Here is a 19,808-nt window from a genome sequence, read left to right on the forward strand (position 1 = left end):
AAGACACCGAGGGCACTGAATCAGTGTTACCCATGGAGCTAGTGGGTGCCTGTATTCCTGTTTACAGCTTAGGTTAACACTCAGCACCTTCCCTGCACAGGTCCTGTTTGTGTCCTGTTTGTGTGGGCACTGGTTGGTCCTTGCCCAGGACTCTGATAGGGGATCTTCTGCTCCTGAAATTCCACTGCATTCTGGAATCATGTGCACTGTCAGCCCTGTGTTCCTCACAGGGATGCATTTATATTTCTCCTCTACATGTCAGGAATGTCCCTGCAATTGGTGGGATTTCTCCCAGGTTTTTTCCCTGACCTGGAGCAGAGATGTGTACCAAGAGTTCTCCAGGCTTCAGTCTGGTGGTCACTGGTCATCTCCTTTGTAATGGAGTAAGACATACACTTATTAAATTTGCAGGCAGTGCCATGCTTGGAAAGGTCATCCATGCATTTCCAGAGACCAGGACTGACTTCAGCCAAATGGGTGAATCTGCCTTAAGTAGTAAGGCAAACATCATCTTAGAAAGTTGCCTGCTTCACCTCACCAGGACTAATCACAGGCAGAAAGGTGTGATGAAGGATGACTCTAAGGGCGCAGATTGACTAAAAAAACTGGAGAGGGAGCAGTCAACAGAATAAACTCCATCACAGCCCTGCACAAAAGCCCAACACCCCACTGGGCTGTATAAATTATCCTGTTCTTCCACTCCAGTTGGCATCAAGGAGGCCTCAGCTGGAGCACTGGCTTCAGCTCTGGGCACTGCACTTTGGGAGAGACATGGGCTAATTGAAGAAACTCCACAGAAGAGCAACACAAATTATCAGTGGCCTAAAAAAAGAGAGGAAAACACCAAAGTACTGGGTTTATGTAGCTCAAAGAAAGTCTCTGAAGGGAGAGAGGAAGGTAGAAATACATAAATGTTGATGCAAAAATGAAAGAAATGGACAGTTTTCCTTGTCCACAAGGGATGAGCTGAAATGCCAACCAGGGGGTTTTATTTTATTTCATGATAAAAAATAAGAGACTGAAAAACCTGGGTAAATAGTAGGCTTCTGAAAATTGTCACAGCTTTGCTGAAATGAATGGACTCTGACAGTTTTTACACCAGCTTGAGCATCAGAATGTTAATTTTTGAGCACATTTTAGAGGGAGAATGTCACTTGCTATAATGTGCTTTAGATGAATACACTTCCTTACATATGTAATTAAAAGTGCCTTAGATAACTGAAGACTGCAACATAAAGCTCATTTAATTTAAATTGCATGCATTCATTTAGTTTTTGCGACTTTCAATTTAGGCAATGCAGTTCTGTATAAGGGCAAATTATCCTGCATTTTCTCACATATCAGCAGCGAGCTTCAGTATTTGGACTGGAGATGTTGGAGGCAACACACAAATTTTTTTCCTGTTATTCTGGGTCTCTCTCTTCCAAAAACTGAGCTCATCTGGCTGCACCCCTGGGACATCCTAAATTCTTGAGGGAGAAGAGCTATATATACTTTTAAGCCAATATTTATATATATGTGGTTAAACCATCAAAATATATCTTTAGCTTACTGCAAAAGATCCAAAAACCTTTCTTAAGATTATAAGCCATAAGCACCCAAACTGGAAGCCTACTTTTTAACAGTAATTTTGGATAATACTGCAGGTATCCTGCTTAACTCGTTTTTAACACACAAGGCAAAGGAAAAAAAAAAAACAACAACCTTTTTGATGTTTTATATGGCAGAGGTTTCATCCATTGTCACCATGAAAAAATGCAAAGCACCAGAATTTTGTCATTTGGGTAATATCCACAGCTTGTCCAGAAGTACAGAAGTGTACAGGTAGCACATTTTTCATCCCTTAATAAGCTGCTTCCTGACACCCAGCATGCTTTTAGCAGACAAAACACAATGTACTTTTGGACAAGTTAGTAGAAAGTAGGGAGAGCAAAGGAAGGAGAGGAGGAAAGCACTTTAAATGGTTTGTTGTTATTTTTGCAGTAATTGCAAAGTACAGCAAGTCATCTGACAAAGTGAGTGAGCCCCTACGAGAAGTGATAAACTCCAATCTGTGCATTGTTTTCAGGCTTTCTCCAACAGCTCTTTCACACCCTTGAAATATCATTTTTGAAGGCAAGATAGGAGACAGGGTTGGAGCGAAAACGTCACCCCAAAGTGTGGGGACAAATGGACAAGCTTTGGCACAGGCTGCCAAAGCTTTCTTGTCAGTTTAATTACTGTTCCCTGGCAGGCAAAAGAGCAGTGTGACTGCCTGAGTGACAAGTACCACACTTCTTGTATCTCCAGGCACTGGGTGTTTGCTAACTTTCTGAAGCTTCTCAGAAAGTAGCTACAGATCTGGAAATATGTAAATGCAGATAATTCAGATGATTAGCACAGACCCTCTCAAATTATGTTTCTTACTGCCAAGTGCTCTGGGTCACATGATGGGATGAGAGTAATATGTCACAGCTTGGGTTATCCAGGTTACAGGGACTTGGGAGCAGCTTGTGTAACAGCAGTGGCAAAAGTAGCTGGGGAAGCTGGCCATAATTCAGCTTAGAAGCCCCAAAACAGGCTGAATATTAGCAAACCTGACACCAGGATCCTGTCTTTTGTTTGATTTGCATTATAAAATGAAGGCTAAATTATGAGACATCTTTATTTTCTTTCTTTTGGGAGGCATATTGGTTTAGATCTTAAATATTTTAAAGGGGTTATTCAGTGGCTCGTATTTGATACAGATACTGAAACTCTTTTCATAATGCTCTGCATGAGATTAGTTGAAGAGACAGATGAGATGGGGAGATAGATACCTTGACCTTTAAAACATTATTGTTCTGCTAAGTGAATAATAATGAGCATTTCTTGAGGCAGAGAGCTGTAGCCACCTGAAATGTGATGGCTGAACAGAAGCCAGGGAACTCCAGTACTCCATAACACAGGCAGGTTAATAACCCAATTTGTCATCATTAGCAATAAGATCTATTTGTCTAAATGCAAGGGTCATATTCTGCCTCCTAAATATAGACATCCCGTGCCCTGGGACATCTGAGGTGCCTGGGCAGCCTTGGCACAGCCAGCAGGAGATGAGGCAGGATGAACCTGGGTACTTTGGGGTGGCACTCTGCTCCTGGATTCACACTCCAAGTTCAGGGTGCAGGAGTCCTTCCTACACTCAAAGGATATCCAGCCAGCACAGTCATAGAGGCTGGAGAGAGATAGCCAAGGCTGTGTCCACTGTAGGGGAAAGCTGAACAGACCTCTCTTAGGTCAGGGTCAGTCCTGTTTGTGCCTGAACACACTTTTTAACTGTAATGTTAAAACATATCAGAAATCACAGACTGTACGTGATATTTGATCAAATATGGAGCTGCAGTGCAACACCCAAGCTTTCCAACAGGGCTCAGGAGCAGTTATTAACCAATCCTTTGTACTTCCAGGCCTTTGAAGATATTTACCTTGAAGATCGAAAAAACATAAAAACCATGCTGGAATATGCTGACAAAGTATTCACTTACATCTTCGTCTTAGAGATGCTCCTCAAGTGGGTGGCTTATGGCTTCAAGAAGTATTTCACCAACGCCTGGTGCTGGCTGGACTTCCTCATTGTAGATGTGAGTATCATTTTGGAGCTACAACGCTTCTCGTGCTGGATTTTAAGGTGGGTGGGAAAGGGCCATTAAGTTTGGCAGCTTTACATCTGTGAAATGACAGCTGTCACTCTGATTGTGAGCATCAACCCTGGGCAGGGCTCAGAGGAGGCTTGGATGTGTAACTGTGCATCCCCAGGACCCAGAGCAAACGGGAGCTCCTTCAGTGATGACATAGATGTGTCACTCTGCTCATCTGAGTCACATCCCCTTCCCATCCCCGGGAATTCTCCCTTTCTTTCAGGATTTGACATCTCATTCCACACTCCCAGATAGCAGCACAAGGTCCAGCTACCTCAGCCTGCTCTGCACATGACCTGGGCACGCAGGTTTTCAGCAGATTAGAGGAGCTGTCCTTGGCAGAGTTCCCCAGCAGGGCTGCCAGCAGTGAGTAACAGTACGTTCAGTACTGGCTCCCAAATATTTACCAGTGCAGGAGTCCTGAAGAAGGTGTAAAAAGTCCTCTTGGCAAAGTGTCTGCACTACTACAAAACATTGCAAAATACTCCAAATCCTTGAAATACCGCCATGCTTACTTCTCCTAATTTAAGGATAGTCCTTTAAAGTTGTAACAAAAGGAATCTCATGCTCCAGGAGTGTTGCTAGTACCAGATCTGGCTCCTCCAGAGATTCACTTTGAATCGATGTGGGATCTGACAAATTTGGGAAAAGTCATCAACACCACATCTTCCAGATGAAGTCTAACATTTCATCTCAGTGTATCAATGAGGAGGCAATTATCTCCCTGAGGCCATTTCATATTAGCTTTAGGTATTAATGTGGGAGGCTGGCAGAGCTTTGCCATGATTATGTAATTTATTAAACTTCAGAGAAATTATTTTTCTTCATTTTACATCTGAACCTTGACTCGAGGGAAGAACTGCACTTTCTTTGGCCCCAGCCCAGGAGAGCACTTCAATGGGACAATTTGCTTGTTTGAAGTTATGGACATGTTTAAGTGCACTGCTGGATCAGAGCCTTTGGAAGCTTCTCCAGAGTTTTAATAAATTGATTTATGAAAAGGAAATTCTTTACATAAATTGTAGGTCATAAATTCTTCTTTGCATATATGCTTAGAATCCTTTTAAAGGGAAGATGCTCATTTTTCTCAGATCAGCTCCAGCAGAAGGGGAAGGCCTGGTTTAGTTATTTAACCACAAAAGTGGAATCTAGTTCCTAAGTTATAGCCCAGCTCTGAAAACTGTTCCTACTGTGATTTAGGTGACATAGCTTTAGTTTTCTGGTTTCTCCACCTCCAAAATGGGACTAGTAGGACTCACCTAAAGTACTGGATGGGCTTCCAGGAATTTCTTATTGGAGTTACTGTTTCAGTGAGCTTCTGAAGACTAGAAGGGCTGGATGAGGGATGAATGTTGTCACAGCCATAAGTAGAAGTCTTCCTGATGGGAGCAACTGGGTGCAGGATTAATTCAGTGAGGCAGTTTGGAACTCACTTGCAGTTTGAAATTAGTTCCACATTTGTAAAATAACATCTCATTAGCACCAAAGAGAGTAATCCACAAACTAAGCTAAATTCTCTCCTCAGTGTGAAAAACCCCCTTGGAACTGGAGCCACACAGGAATACAAAGTCCAAATGTAAATTAGCTCCACGTTTGCCTTTTAATGGTGGAGTTTAAAATGACAGATTGGAGAAGCAGCCACAGATGGCCTGGGAAAGGGGCTTCAGCTTCCCCTGTCACACACCCAAGCACCTATGGCATAAAACAAGGGGGACACTGGCCCTGGGACTCCCCTTGTCCCCAGAAAATAAGTCCCAGAGCCTTATTGCAGACCCAGAAGGTTTTATTTTCTCAACTCACAGTTAAATGTTCCACCCACATTTAAATGTTCATTTTGCAAAGTCCCAGTCCAACCAAAAAGTTGCTCCACCCTTGAGTTGTTTTGGTTGTTGGCTGACTCTAGGCCATCACTTGCTCTTTAAGGTTCTCAATGAATAAATCTTTTCCTCTTACACTATTCTTTTCTTAAAAATATTTTCCCAGTGCAGATTATGAGAACCTGGTACTATATTTTTAGCAGGTTTAACAGATGCTTTACTCCTACCCTATTGCTAACCCTGCCACTCTGAATTGGCACAGTAATTTCCTATAATTTTTCCAGCACACTTTTTATTTCAATTTACATTTTCTTTTTGGTCCTTTGAGAACCAAATCACTGCAACTGAGCTGCAGAAGGGAGTGAATGGGTGAATTAGCTGCTCCAAAAGAAGCAGATGAACCACTTGTCTGATTTTCTCAAATTTATTTGTTTAAAATTATTCACTTAAAAATTCCTGATCTGCAAATTATTCATTAGTGGTTTGGTATCAGTATTCAAAATTCAAGCTGCCACGGTCGATTTTTGATTGGACATGTGAAACCATCTCTCATCTGTGTTTTCTCATTGTACAAATGCAACTCTGAATCTATTTTCTGTTTTGAATAATTCATAAAACCAGCTCAAAATTTGCAAGTATTCACTATTTCGAAATGGGGTTTGAACCCAGAGGGGTTATAAGGATATTACTGCTGAATTTATTTATTTTTTTTTTTTTATATATCCTGTCTTGTGAGAGACCTTTGACACTGATTTGGGCCAGTGGAACAGCAGAGGCTCCATCTGACAGTTGTGGATTTCTAAAGAAACTTCTGTTTTTCAATGCCTGAACATCAATCCAGTAATGCACAAACTGAGCTATTTTTGCTGGATGTAAAGTCCCTAAAGGATGATCTCTGGCAATGGGCTTCATCTCCAAGAAGTGTGCTGGTGTAGCAGAGAGTGCTTTCACATACATTGCAATACAATAATGTCCTATCAACAACTCTGCTACAGATCTCTTTGGGAGGAGAGAGAAAGGGTTAACCAAACCATAAAATGCAGGCTCATTTCAGCTCAGGGCACCTGGGAAAGATACCCTATATGTCTGCTGAAAGTTGAACCAACAACATCAATGTGCATCTATAGAAGTTACCCTGCAAAAAATAAGTGTAGTGCTAAAAGTAACGCCCTTCTACACTGCAAATATCAGCTCTCTGTGCTCATGAGCTGCAGTGGTGGGCACTCAATCCACAGCTCTTTTCACATGAGGGAAAGGCAGATACTGTAGTGTATCTGTGCAGACAGATAGAAGTGTAGACAGACATCAATATCACCATCAGGAATGGCATTAATGTACAATCCTCTTTCCTAGGATGCATGAGCAAGTATTTCCACAAAGAACAGATATTTTCCAAGCATCCATGCAATCAAAACCTCTTTGGACAAAGCAGATTAAGCGAGGAGTCTGAACTTGGCCAGGGATGGAGGCGAGTGGCACCCACAGTGAATGATTGTGGGAGCTGCTCCCCACCAGGTCTGTCCTGCAAAAGCAGACAGAGCTGGGCTTTGAAACAAGGAGCAGAGATTCCACCAGCTGTGCTCACTGGTGTCATACTTGATGTTCCTTTCAATTGTTTCCTCTGACATATAAATATTATCTTGAGCTTATCTAGCTTGAGCTTCAGCCAATTAATTCTGAGCTATGTCCCAGTCTCTGCTGACAGCAGATGGATTATTCCATTGCATGGTCAGTTTGGGAAAGACATCAGTCTGGGGCTTAACATCATTCAGAGTCTAGAGGTGTTGCAGTCAACAGCTTCTTCACCCACTGCTCATGCACTGAAGGCAGAGGTGGGAGGCTGGAACCCCAGAGAAGCTGTCACAAGAAAGCTCATAGGAAAGAGGTGTGAACTCCCAACTCATTAGTAAGAAAAGGAAAAAAAGTAACAGCCAAGTTTCATTGCCTGTGGCATTCACCAAGAAATCCTCTTAAACCTGGACTATTGTCATCACTCCACAGAAGTCCATTATCACAAATCCATCATCTTTATTGCAGCTTTTCTGTTCGATTTAATTAACCAAACGTTTGTCCCAATCCAGGCTTAGAAAAACCCAGCCTGATTGTCGTGTTCTGATTTCAGAGATGAGGGTTTCTCCACCAATTCTTTCTAAGATTATCCTGTCTTTCATGTCTTCACACGTGGAGAAAGCCATTTTCTTAAACAATTGCTTTGTTAGGGCTGCTGGCAGCCTCCTTCCCCTCCAGCCATCTCCAGCAATGGGTGGTCCTTGCTCTGTGTCCTGCAGCAGGGAGGGGAGAATATCTCTAATTCTCAGGTTTTGCCCTGACACCCCACTAGTTTCTCTCCGGCTGGGTGACCAGGGATAAAGATTGTTCTTTCCATCCCTTTTCCATCTCCCCTTCCATGGAGGAAGGGGCTCCCAAGAGTTTTGGCTAGCAGATCTGTCTGCAAAATAGCCCAAGCACGGCTCAGCAATGGATTTGAAGACCAGGCATCTCAAAAGAGTTATTCAACAAATCCAATAGGCAGGATTTTGTAGATGCTTTTATGGAAATGAAGTGATATGTATTTTTTGCTCTCCTTAATAACTTTTGTGAGTGGCTCTAACACAGCATGTTTCTGGTGTTTGCCTGGAGCTGCTGAGTTGGTAACTAGAGATCTGTATTCCCCACTGAGCAACTTCCCAAATTTCCTGTTTGCTGACAAATTTCCTGCTTGCTTGTTTGAGATCTGCTCATGGATGTTCAGGCATTAAATGTACCATCACTTTCCCCGAACACTTAAACAAAAATAAAGGTATTACATTTTCCAAGATAGTTCCTGGAAAGCACTTGCTCTAAAATTTCTGTTTCAAATACTTCACTGTCAGACAACTTAAGAAGCAGCTAATAATCCTTGATTCTGAAATGAGTATTTTAAAACAGTCTTTTTATCCCTAGTTAAAATTGAATTGAATTAAATTATGCCCTTGTGTCGGATTGTCTTTAAGTGACAATTAAAAACTTGCTGTGTGAAGTAAATATTGATGGCTTATGATTACTTTAATTGTTTTTTTCCATCTGTATTCCCTGTTGATTAACAAGGTGATTTCTGTTTGCTGTACCAGTAATTACACAATCTGCTGTAATGAGTCGTTCCCAAACAGCACTGAAATCCAATTTGTATTCTTGGGACATTACCCTGGGAGCATGTGAATTTTGTCTACTTTCTGTTCTGAAAAGCACACATGAGCAGAATGACAAAAATACAGCCAAGGCAAATTAAAGATAATATGTCTTGTCACTTGGAGCAGCATCTTAAGAGAGAACTTATTAGTGTTCTCTGTGAGTTGTCAAAAGTCCATGGGTAGCACGGGGTATTATAGCTTCAGAGTTCAGTTTTTGACTAGCTTTTTCCCAGTTCCTTGAAGCAAATGCACATGTGGGATTTTTGAAGTTGTCTCAGTGCACATTCTTCTGAGCCTCTCTGATGGCATAAACCCCTCAGATAACCAGTAGGAGTGAAGGCAAGGAGCCCTGTTTTGAAGAGAAAAAAAAAAAAAAAAAGAAAAAGAAAGAAAGAAGGAAAGAGAGAAAATTCTCTTTTAGTACTTATTGGCTAATTCAGGATAAGTGAAAAGAAAAAAAATTTACATGAAGATAAGTGGTTGTAATGTTTGTTAGCAGGTCAGCCAAGGCTGTAAATCTCCCTTCTGCTGCCCCACACTTAATCTCAACACAGCACATGCAAAAACATCCAAATGTCTGGTCTTATCTTGGTTTGCACCTCATGTTTGTGCCTACATGGATGTTAAAAAGGGAGAACCCAGACTTTGCCAAGAGGAAGCACAATCTGAGTTTCAGACAAGACACAGAAGGACAAAACATCCTGCAGCTGTAGGAAAAGGGGTGGAAAATGGAGGTGAGGAGAAAAGTCCACAGTAAGCCTAGTTCACCATCTGCCTGCACCTTGCAAAGTAGTTGGGAGATAAATAATTACTGCAAATGCTGAAGAATTTCAATTACTGAAGCAGATTTTCAACTTTCAAAAGTGCTGTAAAAAACCCATCTCCACACAGATTTTGCTGAGCTAGATTTAGCAAAAATTTTTATTTTTCAAAGTTATTTAAAGATGGAGCACTTTTCCATGTCCTTTTTTAGAAGGCTATGCTTAAAATGAAAATAATTAATAAAATCCTGGAGTTCTTGCATGCAGCTTGCTTGGCCCTTTCCATCACTGGGAGTGGAGCCACCAAATTCCATTCACAGGGATATTCTCCCTTGAATGGAAAAGCTGAGCTGGGAGGGACACATTGACTGTGTTTAACAGTCCAGAGTCCCACAAACTCTCAAGGGACAGAGGAGGATGAGGGATTGTCCCACAGTTCCTCTTCCTGATGACCAGCACCTTTGAAACCCCAACTTGCAGACCAAAAAACATCCTCCTACCATCCAGAATGGTCAGGAGCAGCTCAAGAGGCTCCTCCTGAGGAGAAGGGGAAAGGAAGAAATGAAGGGATAGAAGTAGCCTGCAGAGGAACAGGAATTCTTTATTAGTGAGGGAGAGATGAAAGGAATTGGGATGAAACTTGAAAGCTGTGCCTTGGTGGTGTAGAGATTTTATGCAGACCTCCTACCCTGGTGTGGCTGACTTTGGGATGTTTGTGCTGAGGCAAATGAAGATTAATATTCCTACTTTTGTCATGGACTCCTACTTGTACCAATATTCTTCCTGGCAAAAGTCAGGGATCCTACAATTCTTCAGAGTCCCTCTCCATTCTGGCATATTTAAGACAACATGGACATATTCAATACAATTCAGGATCAATCAAGTTCAAGAACCCAACTAAATTGAGCTGATTTTCAAGCTCAGACTGTCATGTTTCCCACAAGAATTTGGTATTTTTTCATATTGATTTGGAACTGATTAGATAAATGCTTTAGGGAAACAAGCAAATCCAGAACAGCACCTTGAGGAGGCAACACAGATTTTTCTCTTTTGTTGTTTGTGTTTTTTTGGTTTTTTTTTTTTTGCTTGCTTGGTTTGGTTGGTTTGTTTTGAGGTTTTGGTTTTCTTTGGGTTCTGGTTTGGGTTTGGGGCTTTTGTTGGGGTTTTTTGTTTGCTTTTGTTGTTGTTTTCATTATGTCATTTCTAAGTAGGGTTCATCCTAATCCTGTCCAGAAAGAAACTTACCTTTACCTCAGCACCTCAACTCGCAGCAGCTGGGATGGAAATGCAGCAGAATTGATGGGGCTGAGCCCAGGGAAATGTTCTGTCAGTAATCACTGTGTGCACCCCTGGCAGGGTAACACTGTCTTCACATAATAAATAATAACCAAACCTACTCCTGACCACAGCATTCAGCATCAGGGGGGTCCTCTGGGGTGAAACATGAGGTGGCTTTGGAGATCTTTTTAAGGGGAGAATGTCTTTCCTCTCCAGCTGCCCTAAATTCAGGCTGTCTCCACACAGCATCTGGGTGAGGACCAGGATGCAGCTGATGATGAAGAAATTGTTTTGCTTCAAATCATAACAGAGACACCAGATTTTCAAGGCATCTGCACCTGCACAGCCACTGTGGAGGGAGCCCCTGGGACTTGGCCAAGCTTTGTCTGATCAAGTTATACCAGGTGATCCCCAAAATTCACAGGAATCCCTAGCAGGCTGCCTAGGGAAGTGGTCACAGCACCAAGCCTGAGTTTAGTTTAGTTTAGTTTAGTTTAGACAATGCTCTCAGGCACAAGGTGTGACTTTTGGGGTGCTCTGTGCAGAGCCAGGAGTTGGACTCCATGATCACTGTGTGTCCCTTCCATCTCAGCAGATCCTGTGATTCTGTGATCCCTACCCAGTGCTACTAAACAGGACTTCAAGGTGTGGCAAAGGTGCCTGTTTGCAGTGAAAAGGTGAATTGAGACAAGCTGAAAATCCATTTGTAAATGGTGAGGGGGAGAAAACTGCAGATCAATAAGTCGGTGTGCTGCCTCGCTGGATGAAAGCTCACAGCTGACTCGCCCTCGGAAATTAGCTGAGGTTTAATTCTTGATTCTCAGCCATCTGCCCTGGGAATTGACTGGAGCTGTTAGAAAAGCCTGAGCAGGTGTAGGGGAGGTGACAGATTAAGAGAACAGCAAGACATAAAGAGGTTCTTCTGGAAACCGCCAGGAAGCAATTAGGATGCAGGAATGATTTATTTAAAAGCATTTAACCCAACAAGAGTGGCACATGCTGTTTGCAACAAGGCTGCCCTCTGAAAAGGGAATGTTGCCTTGAAAAGCTTGGACATGAGGACCTGGAGACAAGCTGAGAACGTGGAATATTAAGAGAATTTTTATAGCTTTAGTCCGAGTAGTAGATGGAAAAAAATTAATAAAAGGTGGGAAAGTCCTGTAGAAACAAAAACAAAACAAAAAAACCACAAAACAACAACCAAAAAAAAGTGGAAGAAGTAAACAAGTTTTTAAACCTGAGTAATAGGAAGTAGCACTGGGCTTTCCAGGAGATCATTTTTGTTTATAATTAATCGAGGCACTCATGTAGCCCATCATGTTATAATACATGAGAGCACTCCACGGGCAGTAATGAACTGCTGCAGACAGGGAAACCCTTTGATAGCTCATTTCCAGACACTTTTTTCACCTCCAGGCCATGGACCAACCCTCAGAGCAGCCTTAAGGAGTTTGTACTGAACACGAGGGCTGTGATTCAAGGAAACAGGGAGCAGAGATGGGAATTTAGGTCACCTTAGTGTCTCTCTAGTGTCCTATTTTTAAGACTTTCCTTTAACTTTATGCCTTTCTTTCATAATGTGCAATTTCTGGATTGGCAGGTGCAATCATAGAGTTTGGCATCTGTATGGCAGAAAATGCAGTGTCAGAATGAAAGGACAAAGGGATATTTTAAAAAAATAAAATGACAATAAAAGTCTGTTCAGAAAGGGTAGATGTTGAAAGGAATACCAACCTCATTACAAGCTCCCCTTTCCCAACCATATTTCAGAGAGCCAAAAGAAGACCCATGTATTTCAGTTTATTTGCAGAGGCCCATTTCCCTCTAGGTTTTCCAGCTTGCATCTGGGGTAAAGACTGAATTCTGTTCCTTTTCAAATTAAGGGGAGAAACTTGTAACTTCAGGCCTGGCTCTGAAAGACACAGGACAGTGAAGAGGTCTGAGTGATCCTGTCCTTGGCAGCAAAGAACAGGAGAAGCCAGGCTGGACTGAAAAGAGGCACCCACAGCAATCCAAGCACTATTGCTTCTATTTTTATTATTTTTTTTAAAGGCACAATTAGAGAGGGAGAGACAGGTGTTTTTGGGGCACACAAAAAGCTATTTGAAAGCACCAGGGGCCTGCATTAGCTGGAACTGCTTATTTAAATAAGTGGCCAGAGCTTTCAGCTCAGCTGCTGTGCTTCCATTCAGATGTCTTTTTTAATTCTTTTTTTTTTTTTTTTTTGCCTGCTGTTCCCTCCCCTCTAATTTGAACAAGCAGGTTAATTTGATGAAATCCCTGGCTGCATAAAGCATATGCTGTTGCCCATACCAGGAGGGAGGTCTCCCCTTCTCCCAGGGATAGAGGCTTGCAGGACATTGCTCTCAGATGTGTGTAGCAGCAGGCATTTAGTAGAGATTCTGGCTAGTTTCAGGATTTTTATGATTATCCAAGGATGATTTTTTGCTGTTGCTCAGGCAGAATTCCTTGTTGTCAGGGCTCTGCTATTAATTCACCTCAGTGGTGGTCAGGGGTTAATTAGAACATGCAGTCTGTTCTGGGTAGTGCCTGCCTTGGGATGGCAGCTCTGTCTGCTCCCAGTGGATGCTCCCAGGTTATCTGAAATCATGTGCTTTTAGTGGAAAAAAAACCAAACAAACAAAAAAGGGAGGAGCAGCCTTTATTCTAGCTCAAAAAATTTATTCCAGTTGCTCCTTGCTGTAGGAATCTCCACCAGCCCTGTGTGAAATGCTGCTGCCAAACTCTGTGCCCTTGACTCCCTGTAACCCCATGGACTGGGAGTCTGTGGAGGCTGCTAATATGATATTAAAATGTGTTCATGCAGGGAGGAACCCACTGCTGTTCTAAATGCAATCAGCCCTTGGGGAAAAAAAAACCCACCTCTATGATATTCTAATTAAAGGCCTTTTCCCCTCCATGTGCTGCATTATCTCACTCTCTACTTTGTGATTGTTTTTCTGCCACCTTAAAATTCTGTCCCGGTGGCTTTACTGGGTTTACACTGGTTTACAACACTGATTGCTTAGGTCGTTGTCAGATAATGAAGACACATAAAATTATTGTAGAATTTTATCTCTCTGTGTTCATGGTGAATTATTTAAATAGTCAGACAGTGCTGCACATCTGTAACTGGGAAAGGACTGTGAGACCACTGTGAGCACACTGGGAATTTAACACTACTACAGTCATTTTTCCTACTTTAAAGAATGACAGAAATTCTGCAAAATAGTGAAATTGTGACAAGAAATTGGAAATTACTGAAAAAAAATCTTCTGTTTCCTGGACAAGGCTTTGAAGTGGATTGTCAAAATTATTAAGACGTTCAGAAATTACTCTCATTAGAGTTATATTATGTAAGTATTTATATAATTTATACAGCTATTAGTGAGGCTAGCCTTTCATCAGAGATTCTTCCCTGTGTTCTAGCACTCTAAATTCATTGATTCTTCTTGATTTTGCCCTGGAAACACATATGAATGTCATACAGGGGGACACTCCAGACCCAAGCTAATCCCACCAGGAGACTGACTTTCAAAACACCAGCCACAGGTTTGTTAAACTCCATGGCTGGTACTTCTAGTGCCCAGTGCACCAGAATTAAAAGCTCTCATTTTTCCCTTGATCATGAAACTGAAAATGGCAACTTTAAAGCTGTGGGGTTCATTTATCTCTCTCTTCTCTCAGCTCCAGGCATCTGTCGTGCAAATTATTGTAAAATATTTACAGATAAACCTGTGTGACAATATTTGTGGGAATATAGAAATAATGTGGGAATATAGAAATACAAGTCTGTATTTATTGACACAATATTCTTATAGATACATAGATAAAACTGTCTCTGGACAAAGAAAGCCAGGAACAGGAACAGAAATCTTCCTTGAATGCCAGGATCAGAGAGAGCTCCACACTCTGCCTATCTATGATAGCAAGAGGATAAATTGTTTAGGCAGCACCTACAAGGGCTTTGCCAGGAGCCTGAGCTCTGTTGGGAAGCTCTGCCATTGAACTGGGCAGTAAATGCTGACTCTTTCAGAGTTTTCTCTCGTTTGGGCTGGAATAAATTCTGGGAAGTGTCTGGCAGCACTGAGGCTGGACTCTTGGCTGTGCTGAGATGATCCAGGGAATGCAAAAGGGAAGAGTTGCCCCATGATGGACATGCTAGTCCATGGGATTAAGGAGACTTGTGTGTCACAGGCTGAAGTCTGTGGAGGCAGGACTGCACACACTGATTTATGAGGAGCTCTCTCCCCCTCATTGCTGGCCAGGTTGTGCACTGGACTTCAGGTTAGGCAGAAAATTCCACTTCAGCGTTGTTCTGGAGACTTCAGGGTCACCAAAGGAGCATCAGATCAAGGGGATAAGGAACAGTCCACACCTAACATGGGGAAATTATTCCCTGATTAAGTTAAATGGAAAGCTGTGAAAGCTTCCATTGCATAGTAAGATCTAGCAAGTTCTGGAAAGACCTCCAAGGGAAATGCTGGAGGCAGAGCAAATGGGAGCTGTGATAAATCTGTTTGGCTCAGAAGAGGTGCACAGGAGGATGAGGATTGGCTTGCCTGTAACCTGCTATGTTAAAGGTGAAGTTGAGGTGAAAGCTCAAGGTCAATGGCAAATTGGGTGTTTTATGGGAAATGGTTCCAAGCAACAGTGGCTCCTTAGGATTCACTTGCTCTTCACCGTGTTACTGTGCTGCTTCAGGGGTAGGTTCTTACCAAAAAACCTACAAAACTATTTGTAAACAGGTACTGAAAAGATTAGAAATGTGTGTATGACACATTTGATTCTGAATCTGGAGGTTACATTGACCCTAGAGGTGTTTTCTGGGTGCCAGCACATTTTTGATTCTGAGCATAGCACAAAGCAGAACTTTAGAGAAGCTCTGGGCTGCATAGCCTTGCAACAGTAAAAAAAAAATAACAGAAATAGCTGACTTCACCTTTTGTTGTGATTATGTGGGGCAGTCAGCACCATTTTTGAAAGCTGCTTGATTTTTTTCCTAAAAATAACCTTCTGGGTCACTTTTAATCAAGTCCAAATGGCCAAGTCCCTGCGTTGGTAATTCTTCTATAAATAAAATATGACAAGGATACCTTCAAAACCAACATCCAAGCATTTAAACAAGTTGTCTCAAACTCTGTTCTGACTCCAGCCTTGTAAATCATTGCCAAATATCACACAGCTTCATGACCTAATCCTCTGCAGAGATATCTAATGCTGTGTAAATCTGTGTCAGGAGGGCAACACCACCTGTGATGTGTTTCAGGGTGACATTTGTGGCACTCAAAAGAAAATAGGAACCCACTCAGACCCAAAGTCTGGTCTTTTTGACCAGATTTGAACCAAAAACCTTCTGCCTTGGGAGAAAGAGCAGTTATGGGACACAAATCCAGGGTGAGGGAGGAATCCCACAGATGCTCCAACCAATGCAGTTTGCAGACCTTGATAAGATCTAATTTTAAGTCATCATGGGTGAAACTAGCAAAGAAGTGTTGGGTACCCTGTATTTAATTAATTTTCATTTAGATATCTACATTCATTTTATGGATCAATTTTACAAATTACTGAGCTTCCCTTGGTCTGTGAGTGTATGGATCTTGGTTTCTATCTCTATTTCTATCTTTATACAATCACTGAGCTGTTGTTCTCATCCCTTCAGCCTTTCTGAATAGGAACCTCCAAGGCTTTGTGAGGTTAAGGCTGTTTTCTGCACTAAACTTTCCACCAAAGACAGAAATATGTGCCACAGGGTTATTCCTATCATGATTTGTCCTTAATGCCAGCTATTTTTTAGACTTTTAAGATGACTTAATTGAATGGCTTTAGTGTATAACTACAGTGCACTTCTGCTTACTGCTGTTAGAAAAATCCTCAGCCCTTTATCATTATTTAGTCAACATTAAGTTAGTGGGAAGAGTGAATAAAAGGAGGAGGGTTTGAACTCTGTGTTAATGCAACTTCAGACTACAGGATGGTGAAAAACAAGGAAGGCAGAAAATGGGTGCATTGGTGAGCTGAAGATGTTTTTTAAATTAAACCCAGGTTTTTTTCTTAAACAGTGAGCATTGGGTGAGCAGGATTTGGGTGAAAGGAGCATGTCAAACCTATGGCATTGCTTACTCTGAAATGACTTAGGCATCATGCTCAGGTCACAGGTTCAGATCTGCTTTCCTAGAGATGGAAACAAAGGCTTTGCTGGTGATTTTTACCTCCTCAGTGTCTACAGAGCCTAAGACATCAGACCTTGAACCCAGTCTGCCTGTCTATAGTGATGCTCTTATAGGGCATTCAGCACTAAAAGGCAGAAGTGTTTATTAAACCCTTCCTTCTGCCCCAGCTGCTGGGTCTGTGCACAGGAGGTGAGTCTGTGTCACACCTTGTTAAAGAGTGACACGTTACAGGGTGACAGCCAGCCTCTGTGCCACTTAGTCATCTGCATTGGGGGTGACTTATCCTGGCAGAAACCCCAGCTCAGGCTTGGTTTGTCTGAGACCTCCTGCCCTTGGTTGCCCACATGATACAATAAAGCCATCAGCAGGTAAATAATTTAACAAATTGAGCAAGTTTTTACAAAGGTGTTTAGCTGTGCAGACAACACTGGTATGTAAATAAATGCATATTCAGGAGGAAGGCTGCTCCACAGGGGACACTGTCTTGGGACTCAGGACCAGGCTGGTCTTGCCCTGATTTATCCCCGACCTCATGGGTGATGCTGGGCTGGTCAGCCAGCAGTGGGCTTCACAGTAATCCTAAAATTAAAAGGAAAGTTTCTCTCCAGAGCTGTCAGTGTTTAAGGGGATGCTGGAGTTTCCTTACTCTAACCATCTATTTTTTTATAATGTAAAAGAATCCCTGCTTTTAGGCTTAGCTGTGTCTTGAAAATGACAACAGCACCCACCCCTCAGAGATGAGCTTTGCACACTGCCATTGGTGAGCATGAAATATCCAATACTGTGATAACTGGAGCTGTGAGAATGGTAAGAAAAAAAAAAGAAATTATAAAAGAAGAAAAGGAACTGTGATAAGCAATATACTCAGATTTCTCCTTCTAAAAAGATAGTATTTTATAGTACGTGATGATTAATTCTGGTTGGGTTTTTTGTTGTTTTGGGGTTTTTAAATACATGTAAATTGGCATGATACCTATGGTGTTGGAGAGCTGTTTGTTTTCACTCTTTGCTCAGTAAGATTTCAGGCTGTGAACACTGATTTGAGCATGTAAAATCCTATTGCTCCATGTGTTCATAATCTCCACTGTCATTTCATTCAGAATCCTGATACCACCCATATTTCTGACCACCTGGGACACTACAAAATCTCTGGGAACATGAAGAGCATGGGAACCCCTCCATGCTGCTTTCAGATTCAGAAAGTTCATTTCAAAGAAATAGTCTTTGAAAAGTGTGAACCTCAACACTGAGCACCTGTCAAATTTCCATCTCCTTTAGAGACCATGCAGAAACCAGAAAAAGTGAATAAAAGCAGAATGGAAAAGCCATGCACATCATTCTTTTAAGGTCTGTCGTACAGTCATGTCTGCCAGCAATGTAGGAGACTTGTTTCTAATCACTTAGTTGAAGAGTAGTGATTAAATGTAAACACCAAATCCTTAATCTCTGCTGGAAAGGGTTAGATGTGCTTTCTTCCATAGAGATCTAAATTGTAACACTTACCTGACTCATATTTTGGGCAGAGGAAGACACACACACCTCAGGAAGTGCCAAGGTGGGTCTGTTATGGTGATCTCCTTTCTTATCCACTTTGTGAAGGATCATCCTTTCTTCTGTGTGGATCCAATAGAACGGCTCCCATTTAAGACTTTTCTCCCCACTGTTCCACTAACCACCTGTTTCTTTCCAGGGAGAAAAGTCAGAGGAGAAGGAAAACTTCAGGAGTGTTCTAACAGGTTGAATTTTTGCTTTGTGTCTCCATCCAGGTCTCTTTAATCAGCCTGGTTGCCAACACCCTGGGATACTCCGAGATGGGTCCCATCAAATCGCTCAGGACCCTCCGGGCCCTGCGGCCGCTGAGAGCGTTGTCACGGTTTGAGGGGATGAGGGTAAGAGGACACAAAGCATCCATCAAAGCTCAACTTTGTGTGGATCCAAGTGTAACAGGGGATTGTTGCACGTGGCTTTGTCAGCCAAAGGACATGAATGATAGTGCTTTATCAAAGCAACAAAGAAACCCTCCTCGGTCATGCTTGCAGTTGTGTCATTGCATCTTTATCCTTGGGTGGACTTAGTGATAAACTAATTCTGCTGCCTAACTTGTCATACTATGCCTTAAAAAACAGCTTTTTGGATGAGGGAACATCTGGCTATCAATTACCTCTCAATTATAAGGTGTATCAGGGGAACAACCAAGCTGAATTTTGCTCCCTGTTTTGACACACATTAAAATGAGAGTGACTGGAAAGTTCTTAAGGATGTTTTCACTAATAATTAAAGCAAAAATTAGAAATGCTAAAGATAGGGAAAGCAAATGAATGAATGATTTTTTTTTTCCCTTGAACAGATTGCAGTTTTAATGAGGAATGTTGGGATTAACATTAAAACCCTGTAGCTTGTGCTTGTTGCTCCATCTTGTGCATCCATCTCTTTTCTTTTTCTGCATTCCTTTGCCATTGTTATATCCCACAGCATACCTGTTTATTTGTCAAGCCTACCTGCTAACAAGGATCAATTATTGTTTAGATAAGCACTTTATTTAATTTGTCACACCTTGCAGGCAGTGACAGCTGTGTTCTGTATAAACTGAGGTTTCTGCTAACCTTGCAGATTGCATAGCAAGGTAAAGCAAATCTGTGACAAAATTCTGTGTCAAATTATATTGGTGATCCCAAATCTATCTGCTAGGTCAAGGAAAATGTTACATATTTCACAGTGATGTATATTCAGGGTAAAGCTTTCCTGTAGACAAATTTTGGTCGAAATCATCAGTGACTAAATGTGTATTTCACACACTGATCTCCCAGCAATGAATTATTCTCATTGCAATGCTCTCATGGCAAGAGACTGAAGACTGGAGAACCTGACAACTGAGGTGAGCTAGGAAATATGGTGATACAGCAGTGGAGGAAAACTCCACATCTATTATTTTCCTCTTCTGTGGATGACCAGA

The 19,808-nt window shown here is 41.9% G+C and overlaps 1 protein-coding gene across 4 annotated transcripts in view; it reads left to right on the forward strand.

The window, feature by feature from the left end:
• LOC107200857 (sodium channel protein type 5 subunit alpha-like) overlaps positions 1-19,808 on the forward strand; it is a 213,502-nt gene that overhangs the window by 171,981 nt on the left and 21,713 nt on the right. For all 4 annotated transcript variants that reach the window (XM_033520158.1, XM_033520151.1, XM_033520153.1 and 1 more), the window contains 2 exons: positions 3,426-3,599; positions 18,622-18,744. In XM_033520158.1, coding sequence (XP_033376049.1) covers positions 3,426-3,599; positions 18,622-18,744 — 297 coding nt within the window. The remainder of the gene's footprint in view (positions 1-3,425; positions 3,600-18,621; positions 18,745-19,808) is intronic.

The sequence above is a fragment of the Parus major genome, chromosome 2, assembly GCF_001522545.3.
Source record: "Parus major isolate Abel chromosome 2, Parus_major1.1, whole genome shotgun sequence".
Lineage (NCBI taxonomy): Eukaryota > Metazoa > Chordata > Aves > Passeriformes > Paridae > Parus > Parus major.